The following is a 19178-nucleotide window of genomic DNA, read 5'->3' as shown; positions in this document are numbered from 1 at the left end:
GTAGTGTGGGACCCAAAACTGGACACAGTACTCCAGATGAGGCCTCACCAATGTCGAATAGAGGGGGACGATCACTTCCCTCAATCTGCTCGCTATGCTCCTACGTATACATCCCAAAATGCCATTGGCCTTCTTGGCAACAAGGGCACACTGCTGACTCATATCCAGCTTCTCGTCCACTGTCACCCCTAGGTCCTTTTCCGCAGAACTGCTGCCTAGCCATTCGGTCCCTAGTCTGTAGCTGTGCATTGGGTTCTTCCGTCCTAAGTGCAGGACCCTGCACTTATCCTTATTGAACCTCATCAGATTTCTTTTGGCCCAATCCTCCAATTTGTCTAGGTCCCTCTGTATCCTATCCCTGCCCTCCAGCGTATCTACCACTCCTCCTAGTTTAGTATCATCCGCAAATTTGCTGAGGGTGCAATCCACACCATCCTCCAGATCATTTATGAAGATATTGAACAAAACCGACCCCAGGACCGACCCCTGGGGCACTCCACCTGATACCGGCTGCCAACTAGATATGGAGCCATTGATCACTACCCGTTGAGCCCGACAATCTAGCCAACTTTCTACCCACCTTATAGTGCATTCATCCAGCCCATACTTCTTTAACTTGCTGACAAGAATACTGTGGGAGACCGTGTCAAAAGCTTTGCTAAAGTCAAGAAAGAACCGCTTTCCCTTCATCCACAGAACCAGTAATCTCATCATAGAAGGCGATTAGATTAGTCAGGCATGACCTTCCCTTGGTGAATCCATGCTGACTGTTCCTGATCACTTTCCTCTCATGTAAGTGCTTCAGGATTGATTCTTTGAGGACCTGCTCCATGATTTTTCCGGGGACTGAGCTGAGGCTGACTGGCCTGTAGTTCCCAGGATCCTCTTTATTCCCTTTTTTAAAGAAGGGCACTACATTAGCCTTTTTCCAGTCATCCGGGACTTCCCCCGTTCGCCATGAGTTTTCAAAGATAATGGCCAATGGCTCTGCAATCACAGCCGCCAACTCCTTTAGCACTCTCGGATGCAACTCGTCCGGCCCCATGGACTTGTGCTCGTCCAGCTTTTCTAAATAGTCCCTAACCACCTCTTTCTCCACAGAGGGCTGGCCATCTCTTCCCCATGTTGTGATGCCCAGCGCAGCAGTCTGGGAGCTGACCTTGTTATCTGTGCCCTGGCAGCCAGTACCCAGAGCAGGGTCACTGGTCAGCCCACACAGCTGCAGCCTGCTCAGGGCGGGACAGGGGGGAGATTTCCCGATGGCCTCAGCCCCCTGTGGGGATGGGCAGGAGGCACCCTCAGCTGGGCGAGCCCTGCTGGCTGGGCAAACTCCTTTCCCTCTCTCCGCTTCCCCCCACCAGTACGTGTCCTACCCCCACAGCTCCTGGGGGCATGGCGCAGCGCATCCAGGGAGGGGGGCCAGGAGCCCTGGGGCTCAATGTATATTTTTCTCTCTTCAAAGTGTAAGTTACATGATCGATTGCACATGTCCCAGTGCCCCCCCTCCCCCGCCGGCCCCTCTATCCAGGCAGCCAGCTTCTGCCGCTCTTGGGGGCCAAGTGGGGGGACAGTTCAGAGCTGGCGAGGGTAACCCTGCTTTGATGCTTTGCCTGCAGCTCCCGGGGTGGCTCCTGGGTCCCCCAGCCCAATTAGGGGTCAGGTACCTACGGCCCCTTGTCCTGAGGGGTTGCCTCACACACTCCCCACAGGAATTGCCCCCCTGGGGCCCAGGCAGGCTAGACAGGGCTGAGCGCAGCTACTTTCCCCAGGGGTGGGGAGGGAGGCAGCCCCTCGCCACCCCACCCCCCCTGGCACCACTCACAGCCAGATCCAGGGTGTGTGGGGGGGTCCCTGGCAGATGTTTCCCCTCCACCACCTCAGTTTCTCTGTGCACAGCAGCCCCCGCACCTGCATTCCCCGTGCCAGCTCTGATCTGCCCCGGCAGTGCCCTGAGCTTGCCGTGGATCTAGGCTGGGGGCCTAGATCTCTGCATTGGGGGCCCCGGCCGGGGCCCCTGGAGACTCCTTGGCAGCCTCCTCTTCGGGCTGAGCCACCTCTGTCCCCGTCTGGCTCAGCAAGAGACCCCTAGCCTCCGGCTCCTCGGCTAAGGGCCCTGCTGCCTCTGGGAGCTCCACACTGGGGTCTGCTGCCCCCTGGGCGCCTGCGAGCGCCAGGGCCGTGGCAGGTTGCTCTGGCTCCTCACCTGCCCACTGCACAACCCCTTCTCCATCGGGGGCCTCAGTCTGGGCTGGCAGGGGAGGCTGGCTCTGGGCTGGGGGCAGCAGGAGCTCCAAGGGGTTCAGTAACCCGTCCCTGTTCAGGTCCTGAGTCTCCAGGATCCCGTCTACCACCACGATCACCTGCAGGGGTAGGAGAGCAGAGATGGGACGTTTGCACAGCGCTGCGGGGAGCAGACTGTGGGGCGGGGAATGGGGCACGGAGCCTGTCCCCTCTAGGGGGCGCCGGCACCAGGGCAGGGACTGTCTGGCTCAGGGGTGGGGAAGGGGGCATGGGGCCTGTCCCCTCTAGGGGGCGCTGGCTCCCAGCTGGCCCAGGGTGGGGACTGGCTGGCTCTTGGGAGTCAGCCTTTGTGTTGTGGGGTGCCTGAGCTGTCCCCCCTACAGGGGGTCCCCCAAGATGTTCTCCTTGGTGCTGCCCGTGCTCTGAGCGGAGAGGGAGGCTGCCAGTCACCAGCCAGGCCCAGATCTCAGCCCAGGGGAGATGCGCCCACCCCCATGCCTGCTGGCCCCGGCCATGGCATGGACTCCCGCTGGCCCAGAGTCCCGCAGCACCTGGGGGTGGAGGGAGTTCTGAGCGGCACCTACCGCGTCAGGAGAGGGCTGCCCCTGGGCGTGCTGGGCTATCACGTCCAGCAGCAGCTGCATGAACTCCAGCCCGTCCAGCTGCCCAGTCCTGTCGTAGTCGTGTAGCGCGAAGAGGTAGAGCAGCACTGCGAGAGAGGGGGAGTCGGGGGGCATCAGCAGTTGTGGCAGGCAGGAGGGCCGGGGTGTCTGCATGGAGCCTGGGCACCCCCTGCCCAGGAATGGGGCCGGAACATGTCAGCTGCCAGGGCAGCGTGAGAGCCACTGGGCACCTGTGGGGGGCCCTCTCACCACCCCAACCCCACATGAACACAGCCACCCCCTCATGCTCCAGCCCCCCTCCCTTGGCGCTGGCGGGACATGCCCCTTACCCTGCTCTCTCGTCATGTGAGCGGGGTCCTGGGCCATCTGCCGGACGCTTTGCAGGTAGCTCTGCAGCAGCCTGGAACAGGGAGCAGAGTGAGGCCGGGCTGGGGGCTGTGGGGGTGCCAGGGGGGTACGGAACAGCAGGGGCAGGGGAGAGCAGAGAAAGGGCCAAGGCGAGCCAAGGAGGGGGAGGCTGGACAAAGCAGACTCAAGTAATTAACCCCAGGGACAGTTTGCCAAGGCTGGCTAGTCCTCTGCCAGCTCTGCTCTGGGGCAGGCCTTGGGCTGGTGCTAGGCTGGGGGTCAGACCCCATGGTCTGCAGTGCACCAGGCCTGGAGCCAGCAGGGCACGTGTGGTGAGCCAACAATCCCCCATGGGTCCCTTCTGCCCGTCAACTGCTCCCATGGGCCCTGCCCCATCCCTGCTGCACTCACCCCTGGGACCCAGCGGGACCTGACCCAGCCCAGCTCTGGATCAGTAACTGGTTAAAAGGAAACAAAGGGGAGGAATAAATGGTCAGTTCTCAGAATGGAGAGAGGTAATTAGTGGGGTCCCCAGGGGTCTGTGCTGGGCCCAGTCCTATTCAACATTTTCATAAATGATCTGGAAAAAGGGGTAAACAGTGAGGTGGCAAAATTTGCAGATGATACAAACCTACTCAAGATAGTTACATCCCAGGCAGACTGTGAAGAGCTACAAAGGGATCTCACAAAACTGGGTGACTGGGCAACAAGATGGCAGAGGAAATTTGGTGTTGGTAAATGTAAAGTAACGCACATTGGGAAACACAATCCCAGCTATATGGACAAAAAAGAAAGATCTTGAAGTCACTGTGGATAGTTCTCTGAAAACATCCACTCAATGCGCAGCAGCAGCCAAAAAAGCAAACAGGATGCTGGGAACCATTAGGAAAGGGATAGATAGGAAGACAGAAAATATCATGTTGCCTCTATATAAATCCATGGTACGTCCACAGCTTGAATACTGTGTGCGGATGTGGTCGCCCCATCTCAAAAAAGAGATACTGGAATTGGAAAAGGTTCAGAAAAGGGCAACAAAAATGATTAGGGGTCTGGAACGGCTTCCGTATGAGGAGAGATTAATAAGACTGAGACTTTTCAGCTTGGAAAAGAGACGACTAAGGAGGCATATGATTGTCGTCTCTAAAAGCATGACTGGTATGGAGAAAGTGAATCAGGAAGTGTAATTTACTCCTTCTCATAACACAAGAACCAGAGTCACCCTATGAATTACTAGGCAGCAGGTTTAAAACAAACAAAAGGCCGTATTTCTTCACACAACGCACAGTCAACCTGTGGAACTCCTTGCCAGAGGATGTTGTGAAGGCCAAGACCATAACAGGTTCAAAAAAGAAACTAGCTAAGTTCCTGGAGGATGGGTCCAACAACAGCTATTAGCCTGCTCTGGGCATCCCTAGACCAGAAGCTGGACTGGATGACAGGCTACGTCACTCAACAGCTGTCCTGTTCTGGTCACTCCCGGTGAAGTGCCTGGCACCAGCAGACAGGCTCCTGAGCCAGCTGGACCATTGGTTCTGCTGATGCTTTCTCTGATTCCCATCCTCAACCCTCCCAAGCCCACTGACACCCCCCAAACCGCACGGCCCTTCATGGGACTCTGTCCTGCCAACTCCCTGTCCCAGCCTGTGACTCCCCCTGCTGCTCTGCCCAGGCCCCAGCCAGGCGCATCACTGCAGCAAAGCATCCCGCAAATGCTGCGCCCTAAAAAGACAGACAGATCCCACCCCAGTCAGTGCCCCTGCCCTGCCCCCATCGACACATCCAGGGAGTGGGGCCCCAGGGAAACCCCCAGTGCATCAGTCGGCCCCACAGACCCGTCCCACCACAGGCAAGGCTCCCTGCCAGCTGCTCAGCCCCAGGCCCGGGGTCCCTCCCTGGGGGAGTTGGACTCACCGCAGCTCCTCTGGCTCGGGGTGCAGAAGGTTGGGAACAGGCTCCGCAGCAGGGTGCTCAGACCTGGGAGCAACAAATGGGGAAACAGGGCTCACAGGGGTGGGATCCAGCCCCACAGTGCAGCCCAGGGACTCCAGTGCCTACAGCAGCCAGTGGGGCAGTACAGACACCAGGGCTCCCCACAGCACCCCCCTGCAGGCAGGGGTCCGGCCCCGCCCCACCCCACCAACATCCCCCCTGCAGCCAGGGGTCCGGCCCCGCCCCGCCCCACCCCACCAACATCCCTCCTGCAGCCAGGGGTCCGGCCCCACCCCCCCACAGCACACCCCCTACAGACAGGGCTCCGGCCTCTCTCCCCACAATGCCCCCCCAGCCAGTGCTATGGCCCTGCTCCCACAGCACCCCCTGCTGGGAGCTCTCCCCCCCCATGCTCCTGCCCCGCTCCCCACCCAGGCTCCCCCCTGGCAGGGCCGTGGCAGTCCTGCTTTCTCATACCTGTTGACGCTGTCCTTGGGCGCGGCCCAGCCAGGAGTCACGGCCAGCAGCAGAGATGCCAGCAACAAGCTCCTCATCCTGAGACCAGAGTGGGGGACGGCCTGGGGGGGACAAGCAGCCACGTCACCCCCTGCCGGAGCCCAGCGTGAGGGTCCCTGTAACTCACGGGCTGAGTCTCCCTCCGGTGGCGTCCAACTCCGCCGGGGCCTGGCCCTTTGGTGCAGTGCCCTGCTGCGTGGAGTGCCTGGAGCCCAGCGAGGCACCGTGTGGGAAGCAGCCGTATGTGCGGGGTTCCCTGGGCATGCGCCCAGTGGGGTAAGTCACAGCCCCAGGGCCGGCTGGCCACGGCTGTGGGAGGCTGAGCCAGTGGGGAGGCTGCTCTGGGGGATCCAGGCTCCCCGTGCCCTGCTCTGGCACCGTGACCGTTCTGCACCCGCAGCCAGGAGCCCAGGTGGCAGCGTGGGACTGACCTCACCCCATGCCACCCTGTCTCCACTGACCTGGTGCCGTGGCAGGTGCCACTTTCCCAGGGCAGGCGTCAACAGGAGATGGGTCTGGGGGAGAACAAGGCCCCAGCCCGGGGCACAGCATCTCCGTGGTGGGGGCCCTCTGGAGAGGTGCATTATGGGCCGTGCAAGTCCCTTTGCTCTCCACCTGCCCCGCTCCTGCCCCGTTTTGTCCCTCCTCCCTGGCACCCGCTGGCGTGGCCTGACCCTGTGCATCCACCCTGCTCTGAGGTGCCTCGTCTGTTTGAATGCCCCCCAGCCCTGGCACACAGAGTGTACCCAGCATGCACTGGGGCAGAGATGCCCACAGGACTTGCATTAGACAAAGACACCCCGAGCTGGGCTGGGCCAGGCCCAGTGGGCAGGACGGAGCACCCATGTAACATGACTAGGCAATGCCACCACTTGCCCATCATACACACAGACCCGGCCAGGGCGCAGGGCAGGGCGCGTCCCCCACCGGCCCCCAGGGTGGCCCCAGAGCCCTTTGCAAGGGTGACCAGAGCCTGCGGCGGGGCCCCCCTCTCCCCCTGTAGGCAAAACATCCCCTAGACTAGAGCCGGGCCCCAAGCTTCTCCCCACACACACAGAGCAGCCAGCGCCAGGCCCTGGACACCGGGCACAGCCAGACATCACCCGCCGGGCACAGCAACCCAGACACAGGGACCCTCCCACACACAACAGCCTCCCACAGCCTGCCCCACACGACACCCCACGGCCCCAGCCACACGCAGGGCCACGCGCCGGCAAAGCCCCCCACCCCCACACCTGTCCAGCAGCTCCCTGGTACCCCCCTGGCCAAGGCAGGGACACGCCGCACACACTGTGCACACGGAGTCTCACGCCACCACCCAGACCCAGCACGGAGCACCCAGAGCCACACGGCCCCCCACAGCCAGCCCGGGGAGCGCCAGCGTGCGGCTGTGCCAGAAACACACACTGCCATAGTGCAGCCCGGGCAGCCACTGCACGCAGAGCACCCATGGCACCCGCCTCCACGGCACCCGCCTCCACTGTACGCAGAGCACCCACGGCACCCGCCTCCACTGCACGCAGAGCACCCACGGCACCCACCTCCACTGCACGCAGAGCACCCACGGCACCCGCCTCCACTGCACGCAGAGCACCCACGGCACCCGCCTCCACTGCACGCAGAGCACCCACGGCACCCGCACCCACGGCACCCGCATCCACTGCACGCAGAGCACCCACGGCACCCGCCTCCACTGCACGCAGAGCACCCACGGCACCCGCACCCACGGCACCCGCATCCACTGCACGCAGAGCACCCACGGCACCCGCCTCCACTGCACGCAGAGCACCCACGGCACCCGCACCCACGGCACCCGCATCCACTGCACGCAGAGCACCCACGGCACCCGCACCCACGGCACCCGCCTCCACTGCACGCAGAGCACCCACGGCACCCGCATCCACGGCACCCGCACCCACGGCACGCAGAGCACCCACGGCACCCGCCTCCACTGCACGCAGAGCACCCACGGCACCCAGAGCACCCACGGCACGCAGAGCACCCACGGCACCCGCCTCCACTGCACGCAGAGCACCCACGGCACCCAGAGCACCCACGGCACGCAGAGCACCCACGGCACGCAGAGCACCCACGGCACCCGCCTCCACTGCACCCGCCTCCACTGCACGCAGAGCACCCACGGCACCCAGAGCACCCACGGCACCCGCCTCCACTGCACCCGCATCCACTGCACGCAGAGCACCCACGGCACCCGCTGTGTCTGCTGCACCCAGGGCACTCACTGCATTCACATCCGCTGCATCTCTGCCCACTGCCCCGGAGCCCGCACCCCGCGCTGCGCTCACTGCACCCCGCGCCCCGACACACGCACCCGCATCCCGCTGGCTCCGCAGCCGCTCCCGGTCCCGGCGGTTCAGCAGCGGTCCCGCCCCGCCCCCGCTCGGCTCCGCCCCTACGAGGCGAGGCCACGTGGCCGGGACACGTCCCCGCTCCCCCGGGACCCGCCCGCCCCGCGGCCCCCGGCAGACCCACCCCTCCCCGTGCCGCCCCCCGCCCCCCTACCCCGCGCCTGGCCCATCCCCCCCATGCCACCCGCCACCCCCCGCGGCCCCCGGCAGACCCACCCCTCCCCGTGCCGCCCCCCGTCTGGCCCATCCCCACCCGTGACACCCCCCGCCTCCCCTGCCACCCGTCTGACCCATCCCCCCCGTGCCACCCCCTCCCCGCGCCAGACCCACCTCTCCCCGTGCCGCCCCCCGCCCCCCTGCCCCGCGCCTGGCCCATCCCCCCCATGCCACCCGCCACCCCCACCCCCAACGGCCCCCGGCAGACCCACCCCTCCCCGTGTCGCCCCCCTGCCCCGCGCCTGGCCCATCCCCCCCCGTGACACCCCCCGCCCCCTCTGCCACCCGTCTGACCCATCCCCCCCGTGCCACCCCCGCCCCGCGTAAGGCCCACCCCTGCCCGCGCCACCCGCCGCCCCCGCGACCCCGGCCTGGCCCATCCCCCCCATGCCACCCCCCGCCCCCTCTGCCACCCGTCTGGCCCATCCCCCCATCCCATGCCACTCCCCGCCCCAAGTGCCCCCCGCCAGAACCATCCCCCCATGCCGCCCCCTGCACCACCTACCTGGCCGATCCCCCATGCCACCCGCCAGGCCCATCCCCCATGCCACCCCCCTCCCTGTGGCACCCACCTGCCCCATCCCCCCATCCCGTGCAACTCACCTGGCCCACCCCCCCGTGCCACCCCCGCCCCCCGTGCTACCCGCCTGGCCCATCTCCCAGTCACGTGCGACCCCCACACCCAATGCCACCTGCCAGACCCATTTTCCCATCCCGTGCCACCGCTCTGGCCCATCCTTTGTGCCACCCAGCTCCCCCCGCCCGGCCCATCCCTCGGTCCCATGCCACCCCCATGCCACCTGCCGGACCCATCCTGTGCCACCCACCTCGCCCATTCCCCCGTCCATGCCACCCCCATCCTGTGCCACCCCTGTGCCACCTACCAGATCCATCTCCCCACCCCGTGGCACCTGTCCCGTGTCACCCACCACCCAGTTCCCCCTGTCCCGTGCCACCCACCAGACCCATCCCCCATGCCACCCACCAGACCCATCCCCCATGCCACCCCCTGTGCCACCCACCAGACCCATCCCCCATCCCATGCCATCCAGAACCCCCTGGGCCACCCGCCTGGCTCATCCCCCTACCTGGTGCCACCCACCAGACCCATCTGCCCACCCCGTGCCTCCTGCCAGACCCTGCAACCTCCCTGGCCCATCTCCCCACCCTGCGCCACCCGCCTGGCTGCCTGCCACCGATGCTCTGCCCAGGTCCTGCCTGCACCCGGAGCACCTGGGAGATGCTCAGGGAAGGAGTGGGAGAGTGGGGTGCTTTCCCTGGAGGAGAGGGCACCCACAGGAGCAGTGGGCTCTCAGGCTGTGCAGGGGTGGGGCGGGGGTTGGCATGGGGAGGGGAACGGGGCGCTCCAAATCCTAATCGCTTTCTGCCTCAGGGGCAAGTGATGGGAATGGATGTGATCCATCTACAAGCAGCCCGAGGGAATATTTTCTTACCAAACTGACCATCCGGCTGCGGAACGCATGGCCACGAGACGGCGACGAGGCCAGGGGGACTCGGAAAGGGTGAGCCCTTCACACGGCCCGTGAGAGCGTCCGGCGCTGTACGAGCAGAGCCGGGGCACGCGCCAGCCAGGAGCTGGCCGGCTGAGGGGGCCGCGTCCCCTGCTGAGCCGGGGACGGGGGGTTCTTGTGCCATCTCCTGGGGGGCGCAGCCCAGGACGGGAGCGCTGGGTCCCCGGGCTGAGCTAGCCTGGCCGCTCCTCCTCCGGGGCCCAGCCCCGTGCGGCCCGGGCCCTGGGTGGGCTGCTCGGCGCCCGGGGGAGTGCCGGGCTGGCCTGGCCCCAGCCTGGCAGGGCCGCGCACTGTCCCCGGAACAACGTGCCGGCCCCGGGGTGCTCCCGCGCCGAGCGACTCTCCCGGCCCCGGGCCCGCGCTGCCCCCGGCGCGACACGGCCCCGGCGGTGAGCACGGCGCGGGGAACACGCCGTCCAGGGCGCCCGGAGCTGGCGCTGCCGGGCCGTGGGGCAGCGACCCCCACTCGCTCCCGCCCCCCCAAGACCCCTCTGCCCGCGGCTCGGCGCTGCCTGGGCCCTGGGCGCGGGGGGTGCCTGGGGGAGGGGCTGCGCCCAGGACTCCTGGGTCCCGCGCGACCCTCCCCTCCAGCGCAGAGCTACCCTCGCTCCGCGGCCGCCCGGCCCCTACGGGGTTAACCACGGCCGGCCTGGCCTCGCCTCGCCTCGCCTGCCCCTCACAAACATGGCTGCCGGCTTGGCCTCGCCTCGCCTGCCCCTCACAAACATGGCTGCCGGCCGGGGCGGGGCCTGCCCCTCACAAACATGGCTGCCGGCCTGACCTCGCCTCGCCTGCCCCTCACAAACATGGCTGCCGGCCTGGCTGCCCCTGCCCCTCACAAACATGGCTGCCGGGCGGGGCGGGGCCAGCGCAGGGCGGCCGGGAGCCGGGAGGAGCCAGATTCCGGCGGCCGCAGGATGTGTGGGGCGCTGGGGTCCCTGCCCGACCTGCTGCTCCGGGGCTGGGGGGAGCCGCTGCGGGTGCTGCTGGCGGCCAGCGCCGCCTTCCTCTGCTACTACTGGGTGCGCGTCCCGCAGGTCCGTCCGTCCGGTCAGCGCTGCGGGGGGTCGGTCCGTCCGTCCGGTCAGCGCTGCGGGGGGTCGGTCCGTCAGTCCGTCCGGTCAGCGCTGCGGGGGGTCGGTCCGTCCGTCCGGTCAGTGCTGCGGGGGGTCCGTCCGTCCGTCCGGTCAGTGCTGCGGGGGGTCGGTCCGTCAGTCCGTCCGGTCAGTGGTGGGGGTCGGTCCGTCCGTCCGGTCAGTCCTGCGGGGGGTCGGTCCGTCAGTCCGTCTGGTCAGCGCTGCGGGGGGTCGGTCCGTCCGTCCGTCCGGTCAGTGGTGGGGGTCGGTCCGTCCGTCCGGTCAGCGCTGCGGGGGGTCCGTCCGTCCGTCCGGTCAGTGGTGGGGGTCGGTCCGTCCGTCCGGTCAGCGCTGCGGGGGGTCGGTCCGTCCGTCCGGTCAGTCCTGCGGGGGGTCGGTCCGTCCGTCCGGTCAGTGCTGCGGGGGGTCGGTCCGTCCGTCCGTCCGGTCAATGGTGGGGGTCGCTCCGTCCGTCCGTCCGTCCGGTCAGTGGTGGGGGTCGGTCCGTCCGTCCGGTCAGTGCTGCGGGGGGTCGGTCCGTCCGTCCGGTCAGTGGTGGGGGTCGGTCCGTCCGTCCGTCCGTCCGGTCAGCGCTGCGGGGGGTCCGTCCGTCCGGTCAGTGCTGCGGGGGGTCGGTCCGTCCGTCCGTCCGGTCAGTGGTGGGGGTCGGTCCGTCCGTCCGTCCGGTCAGCGCTGCGGGGGGTCGGTCCGTCCGTCCGTCCGGTCAGCGCTGCGGGGGTCGGTCCGTCCGTCCGTCCGGTCAGCGCTGCGGGGGGTCCGTCCGTTCGTCCGGTCAGCGCTGCGGGGGGTCCGTCCGTCCGTCCGGTCAGTGGTGGGGGTCGGTCCATCCGTCCGTCCGGTCAGCGCTGCGGGGGGTTGGTCCGTCCGTCCGTCCGGTCAGCAGTGGTGGGGGTCGGTCCGTCTGTCCGTCCGGTCAGTCCTGCGGGGGGTCGGTCGGTCCGTCCGTCCGGTCAGTGCTGCGGGGGGTCGGTCCGTCCGTCCGGCAGCGCTGCGGGGGGTCGGTCCGTCCGTCCGGCAGCGCTGCGGGGGGTCGGTCCGTCCGTCCGGCAGCGCTGCGGGGGGTCGGTCCGTCCGTCCGGCAGCGCTGCGGGGGGTCGGTCCGTCCGTCCGGCAGCGCTGCGGGGGGTCGGTCCGTCAGTCCGTCCGGTCAGTGGTGGGGGTCGGTCCGTCCGTCCGTCCGGTCAGTGCTGCGGGGGGTCGGTCCGTCAGTCCGTCCGGTCAGTGGTGGGGGTCGGTCCGTCCGTCCGTCCGGTCAGCGCTGCGGGGGGTCGGTCCGTCCGGTCAGTGCTGCGGGGGGTCGGTCCGTCGGGTCAGCGCTGGGGGGGGGTCGGGCCCGAGGAGCCCCCCTTGCTGTGACACCCCCCTCACGGTTCCCCCCCCCCAGCTCTCAGCCCAAATAACTCCTCCCTCCCTGGGAGCCCCCCCGGGCAGACTTTGCCAGCCGTTATTTCCATTATCAGCTGTCCAGGTGGCACCGTGGCCGTGCCCAGTGGCGGGGCAGCTCTGAGCAGCCCCCCTTCTTCGCGCTGTCTTGGCCCTGAGTTCCCCAGTGGAGGGCCCCTCAGGCAGGGGGCTGGAGCGATTTGTGGAGTGGTGCTGGGTGCAGCCTGTCCCGGGCAGTGCCCGTCCCCACCCAGACACCTCACCAGGTACCCGGCCGCGTGCCCCTGGGCATGGCTGCGCTGACCTCGCTCTTCCTCGGAGAGGCCGGGCGTGGAATGAAGTGTCCCTGCCCCACAGCACAGCTGGGCAGTGACTCACTTCCCCCGGGGGGAGCCGCAGTGGCTGGGGGGCACGGGCTGAAGTCGGGGAGGCCCCCTCCACGCTGCGAGGTCACAGCTGAGCCGAGCGCCGCAGCTCCGGGCCGCGCTGGTGTCTGTCTTGGTGTTTTCGGCTGCTGAATGCCAGCTGGCCAAGCTGTGATGAGAACGACCCTCTGGTCGACCCCCACCCCATCCCTCTGCTCTGGGCATTGGCCCAGCAAGGCTCCTGTCTGGCTGTGTCATCACCCCACATACTGGGGGGTGCCTCTGCCTTTGGGGTGTGTGCCCTTGGGGACAGCTACTCCCTCCCGCTCCCAGGCCCCACTCGGTGCATCTCTCTGTTCCTGGTTCCTCTCCACCCTCCTCACGTGGCCCCATCTCACCTCGGCTCAGAACAGTGTAACGGGCTGCCCTGCCCGTGGAGCCAGCTAAGGTCACTCAGTCAGGGTGAACTGCAAACAGAACGGGGCGGACAAACCCCAACCACTGGTGGATATTCCACTCCTTGCCAAAAATCCTTTTAGAAATAGTCCACGGGTTACAGTCCAATGTCCATGTTCAGGGTGACTCCCGTCAGTGACTGGGGATCTCAATCCTTACGGCTCAGGGTTTCCCCTTCTTGAAACCCAGAGCAGATCGGAGATGAAGAAGGATCGTGTCCCAGGGTATTTATACATTTCCAGCAGCCTTTTGGCCTGAGAAAACAATCGGCTTCTCTTTCCTTCTCCCAAACATCCTGGCAATTAGCCCAGGGTCATTTATCCATTAACAGTTCAGATACCGGTTACCACAACCTTCAAAGAGCCATATAGACAATAATACTATGTCACTCCAGTGTCTTCCTAAATGTTAATATTCCCCTTTTGATCTTTGAATCAAAGCCAGAGCCATAGACAAGACTTGTTTGCTGACATCACAAGACCTGAGCACACAGCTCCCCTTCTCTCTCTCACAATGCCGGCTGCGTTTCACAGCTCTGATTGTTTACATCTCATGTGAGGTTAGGAGTGTAATATAATATCTCATTGAAAGGTGACACAGGGCCAGAAAGAGTTAATGAACTTTAGAGACTGGTTAGGAAGATCTGTAAAACCTCTGGACTATTTCTAAAAGGACTTTTGGCCTCTGTAAGCTCAGCTCTGCTCTGCATCTGAACCTCAAGAACTGAACTCAAGTCTGTCTGTATATCGATCTTTTAACCAGCACGCACGCTCTCTTCTTTTTTTATACATTTTAGTTCAGTTACTAAGGATTGACTGTAAGCGTGTATTTGGGGTAAGATCTGAGTTATCATTTGACTTGGGTCTGGCGCTTGGTTGGTCCTTTGGGGTCAGGAGAATCTTTTCTTTTCTATGATGAAGTAAGACTTTCAGAATTTAGCATCCTATGTTTGACGTGTGTGTCTGGATGGAGGCCGGAGGCTGGGCACTTTAAGGGCACTGCGTTGTTTGGACGTCTGAGTACCCAGGGAGGTGCTGGAGAAGCTGGTTTGTGCTGGCTGGGTTAATCTAAGGAGTGGAATATCCACCAGCGTTTGGGGTTGTCCGCCCTGTTCTGTTTGCAGTTCACCCTGATGGAGTGACCTCAGCTGGCTCCCACGGGCAGCCCCGTCACAGTGGCGTAGTCGGCAGGACCCACAGAACCAGGTCAATTAAGCTTTGGGTCAGAACCCCACACTATCCAAATTTGAATTTTGGTAATGAGAGTTCGGTTGGTTAAAGAGCAGTTGCAATGGGTGAGCAAAGAGCATCACCCCTGATATCGGGGGGTGCCTCTGACTTTGGGGTGGCGCCCAAGGGGACAGCTGCTCCCTCCCCCTTCCAGGCCCTACTCAGTGCATCTCTCTGTTCCTGATTCCTCTCCGCCCGCCTCACGTGGCCCCATCTCACCTCTGGCCTAGAACGGCGCCGCCCGTCCCGCCTCAGCTGGCAGTGGGACAGGGCCATGGCCTGGACTCAGGTTGCTCAGGGATGATGGTGTTACACCCTCCCACCCCCCATCTCTGGCCGCTGCCTGACTCCTGCACCTGGGGCCTGGATGGGCAAGCAGGGGCTCCAGGCACGTGTGCTGGGGGAGGAGTCTGCGCTGTTGGGGCGGGGCTCTGTCCCTGAGGGCTCAGCCCCATGTCGTGGGATCTCAGGGCCCGTGTCCGTGGCTTGTGCCAGGGCCTGTGAGCGTGACAGGCTCTGACAAGCCCAGGCACGCTGCAGCTGGTGGGGAGGTGGGGCCTGGGAGCCAGGGCCCGTCTTTTGGCTTGGGCTGGCCCCAGCTCTCCCCGAATCTCTTCCCAGAGGCCCCTGCTGGTGGGCGGGCTGCCGTTCCGTGCCTTCCTGGAGACACACTGCCCCATTGTCAGCGAGCCCTTCTACCCCACGCCCTGGTGCTACGAGGGCCGGCTCCAGACTCTGCTCCGCTTCTTCCTCCAGTCCCGGCCCCTGGTCTCTTACCGCAGGTGCGTGCTGGGCTCTCGGGCTGGGCTGGGCGAGCGCTGGGGACGCTGCTCAGTGACTCCCAGGCTGTGCCCTGGGGTGCTGCCCAGGCCCCTGCTGCTCGGGGCTCACTCCACCCTGTGCTCCCTGCCCAGTGAGTTGCTCCACACAGCGGATGGAGGGCAGCTGCTGCTGGACTGGGCGGACAATGCAGAGAGCCAGCGGTACCCGGAGCCTGGCACATGCCCCACCATCCTGCTGCTGCCAGGCCTCACCAGCAACAGCCAGGCCACCTACATCCTGCACCTGGTGCAGCAGGCCTCCCACGCGGGGTACAGGTGAGACACGCTGCGGGGGAGCTGGGCCCCTGGTGACTGGGGGGGGCTGCAGGGACCCAGCCTCATGGTCACCCCCGGAGGGTCAGGTAGTGATGGGCATCTGGGGCAGTGCCAGCCGGAGGGGGATTGGTGGGGAGAGATGGGGTCGTGGGGGAAGGGGGTTGTGGGGGGAGATGGGGGGGTCGTGGGGGAAGGGGGGCTGGGGGAGTGGGGATGGACGGGTCGTGGGGGAAGCGGGCAGGGAGCTTCACCTGTCTCCTCTCCTCTCCCCCCAGGACTGTCGTGTTCAATAACAGAGGGTGCAAGGGGGAGGATCTGCTGGTGAGTGAGCTCTGTCCCCCGGGGGGGCCTTGGGTCCCAGCTCCACCACAGAGATCCTGGCCCAGGGCACTGGAGGCCCTGGGAGTGGGGGGCCGCACACTCCGTGGGCCCGGGAGGGGAGGGCAGGGCTAGGCCCAGGCCCCTGGGTCCCAGGCTCCTGGGTCCCAGTAGGTCGGAGCTGCTGTCCCATCTATACAGGCAAAACAATGGGTCCAAACTAGCTGTGAGCCCTCAAGATAGATCTTGGCCTCCCTGGGGTGGTTCTCTGAGAACAGCCGCTCAACGGGCAGCAGCAGCCGGACCAGCTACCAGAGCGCGGGGAGCCAGCAGGAGAGGGATGGATAAGAGCAGAAACTATCACATTGCCTCTGTAGAAATCCCCGGGACGCCCAGCCCGGAACGCTGGATGCAGCTCTGGTCGCCCCAGCTCAGAAAAGATCCTTTACAGTTGGAAAAGGTGCAGCAAAGGATTAGGGAATAGAACTGCTTCTGTATCAGGAGAGATTAATAGAACTGGGATTCTCAGCTTGGAAAAAGAGGTGACTAAGGGGGGATAGGATAGAGGTCTATAAAATCACGACGGCTGTGGAGAGAGTGAACCAGGAAGTGTTATTTACTCTTGCTCATAACACCAGAACTAGCGGTCACCCAATGACATTACTAGGCAGCAGGTTTAAAACAAACAGAAGGAAGTATTTCTTCACACAACGCACAGTCAACCTGTGGAACTCCTTGCCAGGGGATGTTGTGAAGTCCAAGACTAGAACAGGGTTCAAAAACAGCTAGATATGTTCATGGAGGACAGGTCCATCAGTGGCTATTAGCCAGGCTGGGCAGGGCTGATGCTGCTGTTTGCCAGGAGCTGAGAATGGGCGACAGCGGCTGGATCACTGGGTGATTCCCTGGTCTCTTCATTCCCTCTGGGGCACCTGGCACTAGCTGCTCCCAGATCTGGGGTCCTGGGCTAGCTGGCCCAGTCTGGCTGTTATGAGCTGCTCCCCGGGGCAGGAGGCGTTGGCCCATCCCTGGCTGCAGTTTGCTCCACCCCATCCTGCCAGTGGCTCTCAGGGCTGAACCCTCCCCGTGCCCCCTGGGGGGCCAGGACCCCCCTCCCTTGCGTGCAAGCATGGGGGATCCAGCAGGAACATCCCGATCCACTCCATGGCCCTCTGTTAACTGCGGTCAGGTGGGGACAGCCCCCCTCCCGCAGCACTGCCCCCCTGGGGACACACACACCCCCCCAGCCTGCCCCAGCACTGCCTCCCCGGGGACACCCCCCCACCCAGCCAGCCCCAGCACTGCCTCCCCGGAGACCCCCCTGCCCCCCTCAGCTCTGCTCTTGCTCTTAGACCCCCAGAGCCTTCTGCGCTAGCAACACGGAGGACCTGCAGACCGTGGTCACCCACATCAAGGCCCAGCACCCGCGGGCACCACTCCTGGCTGTGGGTGTCTCGCTAGGCGGGTGAGCAGGGGACCTGGCCCAGGGAGGTGAGGGGTGAATCTCCCAGGTACGGGGTGGCCTGGGGTGGTTAATGGCTGCCCCCCCTGCAGCTGGGGAGCAGCAAGAAGAGGGGGCTGGCAAAGCACAGGCAGGGGAAGGGTTAATTGGGGGGACACTCCCCAGGGGGAGCAGATCCCTGGCCCCAGCCCACCTGTGGTGCTGTCTCTCCAGGATCCTGGTGCTGAAGTACCTGGCGCAGCGGGGACACGACACGGGGCTGGTGGCGGCCCTGACCTTGTCCGTCCCCTGGGACACCGTGGAGTCCAGCCGCTCGCTGGAGGAGCCGCTCAACAGCCTGCTGTTCAACCGGCACCTCACGGCCAACCTGCTCCGCCTCGTCAGCCGGTGGGGCGGGGCTGGGGGGCTGGTTTGGGGAGGTGGGGCGGGGCTGGTTCGTGGGGGTCAGGTATGGGCGGGGCACGGCTGGTTCAGCAGGGTCAGGTATGGGTGGGTCAGGGTTGGTTCGTGGGGGTCAGTGGGGCTGGTTCAGCAGGGTCAGGTATGGGCAGGTCGGGGTTGGTTCATGGGGGTCAGTGGGGCTGGGGGGGCTGGTTCAGGGGGGTCAGGTATGGGCAGGTCAGGGTTGGTTTGTGGGGGTCAGTGGGGCTGGTTCAGGGGGGTCAGGTATGGACGGGTCGGGGTCGGTTCATGGGGGTCAGTGGGGCTGGTTTAGGGGGGTCAGGGGGACTCTGGGGCTGATAACTGGGGGTCGGGGGGCAGCCCCCCCCCACTGACTCTGGGGCACTTTGCAGGCACAGGAAGGTGATTGCAGAGAAGGTGGATGTGGATCACGTACTGAAGGTATGGGCCCCCTGCCCCTCCCCGGCCAGCCATACCCCACAGCAGCTCCGGCCCTGACCCCTGCTCTCTGCCCCAGGCACGCAGCATCCGGGAGTTTGACGAGCGCTACACGGCCGTGGTGTTCGGCTACGGGACGTGTGCCGAGTACTACCGGGCCGCCAGCCCCTCGCACTTCGTGCATGCCGTGCGCCTGCCCGTGCTCTGCCTCAACGCGGCCGACGACCCCTTCTCGCCGCTGCAGGGTGAGTGCAGGGGGCGGCCGGGGGGCTCCGGGCCCAGGGCAGGAGGCTGGCGGCTGCCTGACCCGCTCTCTTTCAGCCATGCCCCTGGCCGTGGTGCGGCGCCTCCCCACGGTGGCGGTGCTGGTGACGGTGCACGGCGGGCACATCGGCTTCCTGGAGGGGCTCTTCCCACGGCACGGGAGCTACATGGACCGCGTCTTCGCCCAGTTCGTCACGGCCGCCTTCGAGCACAGCCAGGAGCTGGGCCGCAGCCCGAGGGCAGGGGACGGGGCCAGCTGCGTGAGGCCCCAGCACTGACGCAGGCGGGCCCCAGAGCAGGCTGCAGCCCCCCAATAAACCTCCTGCCTGGATACCTCATGTCCTCCATGAGCTGCAGGGAGGGATGGAGCCAGCTGCACGTCCCCCAAAGCCACAGGGCCAGCCAGGGCTCTGTCGCAGTGACACCAACTGCGTGGGGGTGCCAGGCTTCCACCCAGGGGCCAGGAACCGAGGGGCAGGGCTGGGACCCAGGCCCTAGAGGGGAAATACCCCGCTGGAGCCCCTGCCGGGGAGGAGGGGGAAGAGCTCTATGGAGACCAGTTTCCAGAGCCTAACACTGTCCAGGCTCTTGCCTGGGGGGGGATCCCTCCCCCTGAGAGAGACACCCCCACCTGTCAGTCCCCTGTGGGAGGGGCAGGACAATGGCCATACAGCCCAGGGGGCAGCTGAAGCGGGGAGGGCTCCCCACAGCGAGGCTCTGGCTCAGAGCTTGTAGCAGGCCAAGCCTGTAGGAGACGCCCTGCCCGGGGCCAATGGAGCCAACTGCCTGGGGGGTTGGGCCAGTGCCAGGGGCCCCCCCGCAGTGACTGGCCCATCGCACCCCTGCAATTCCTCCATGGGCTCCACAGCCCCCCCACCTCCGGCACAGACAGG

General features: G+C 65.3%; 2 protein-coding genes across 6 annotated transcripts; one reads left to right on the top strand and one right to left on the bottom strand.

Moving 5' to 3' along the window:
• Positions 1–869: 869 nt before the first annotated feature.
• CGREF1 (cell growth regulator with EF-hand domain 1) lies at positions 870–9831 on the bottom strand. Of its 3 annotated transcripts, none has more exons than XM_084622575.1 (6): positions 9697–9831; positions 5619–5719; positions 5124–5186; positions 3194–3264; positions 2826–2950; positions 870–2360 (listed from the first exon to the last, which is right to left on the bottom strand). In XM_084622575.1, exons 1-6 carry the CDS (start codon positions 9706–9708, stop codon positions 1980–1982), a joined length of 753 nt encoding a protein of 250 aa, XP_084478701.1. In that variant the 5' UTR covers positions 9709–9831; the 3' UTR covers positions 870–1979. The 3 variants fall into 3 exon arrangements, with proteins under 3 accessions (XP_084478701.1, XP_084478702.1, XP_084478703.1); XM_084622576.1 differs by lacking the exon at positions 9697–9831 and adding an exon at positions 7990–8084; XM_084622577.1 differs by lacking the exon at positions 9697–9831 and adding an exon at positions 7901–8005.
• Positions 9637–19049, top strand: ABHD1 (abhydrolase domain containing 1). 3 transcript variants are annotated; one of them, XM_084622572.1, is made up of 9 exons: positions 10667–10811; positions 14926–15086; positions 15219–15401; positions 15677–15722; positions 17072–17184; positions 17395–17568; positions 17976–18024; positions 18101–18266; positions 18343–18616. In XM_084622572.1, exons 1-9 carry the CDS (start codon positions 10692–10694, stop codon positions 18561–18563), a joined length of 1233 nt encoding a protein of 410 aa, XP_084478698.1. In that variant the 5' UTR covers positions 10667–10691; the 3' UTR covers positions 18564–18616. The 3 variants fall into 3 exon arrangements, with proteins under 3 accessions (XP_084478697.1, XP_084478698.1, XP_084478696.1); XM_084622571.1 differs by lacking the exon at positions 10667–10811 and adding an exon at positions 9637–9765 and having other exon boundaries at positions 18101–19049; XM_084622570.1 differs by having other exon boundaries at positions 18101–19049.
• The last annotated feature ends 129 nt before the right edge of the window (positions 19050–19178 follow it).

This window comes from Lepidochelys olivacea, assembly GCF_965140295.1.
Source record: "Lepidochelys olivacea isolate rLepOli2 genome assembly, chromosome: 3".
Classification (NCBI taxonomy): Eukaryota; Metazoa; Chordata; order Testudines; family Cheloniidae; genus Lepidochelys; species Lepidochelys olivacea.
This window is presented reverse-complemented; position numbering and strand designations above follow the sequence as displayed.

Bases quoted from the DNA above. Each gene is read 5' to 3' on its own strand.
- CGREF1 (XM_084622575.1), bottom strand. The intron at 5,187-5,618 runs GTATGAGAAAGC...TGTTGCTCCCAG, and splicing joins CCCAAGGACAGCGTCAACAG to GTCTGAGCACCCTGCTGCGG. The intron at 3,265-5,123 runs GTGAGTCCAACT...TCCCTGTTCCAG, and splicing joins CCCGAGCCAGAGGAGCTGCG to GCTGCTGCAGAGCTACCTGC.
- ABHD1 (XM_084622570.1), top strand. From the start codon at position 10,692: ATGTGTGGGGCGCTGGGGTCCCTGCCCGACCTGCTGCTCCGGGGCTGG. The intron at 10,812-14,925 runs GTCCGTCCGTCC...ATCTCTTCCCAG, and splicing joins ACTGGGTGCGCGTCCCGCAG to AGGCCCCTGCTGGTGGGCGG. The intron at 15,723-17,071 runs GTGAGTGAGCTC...TCTTGCTCTTAG, and splicing joins GCAAGGGGGAGGATCTGCTG to ACCCCCAGAGCCTTCTGCGC.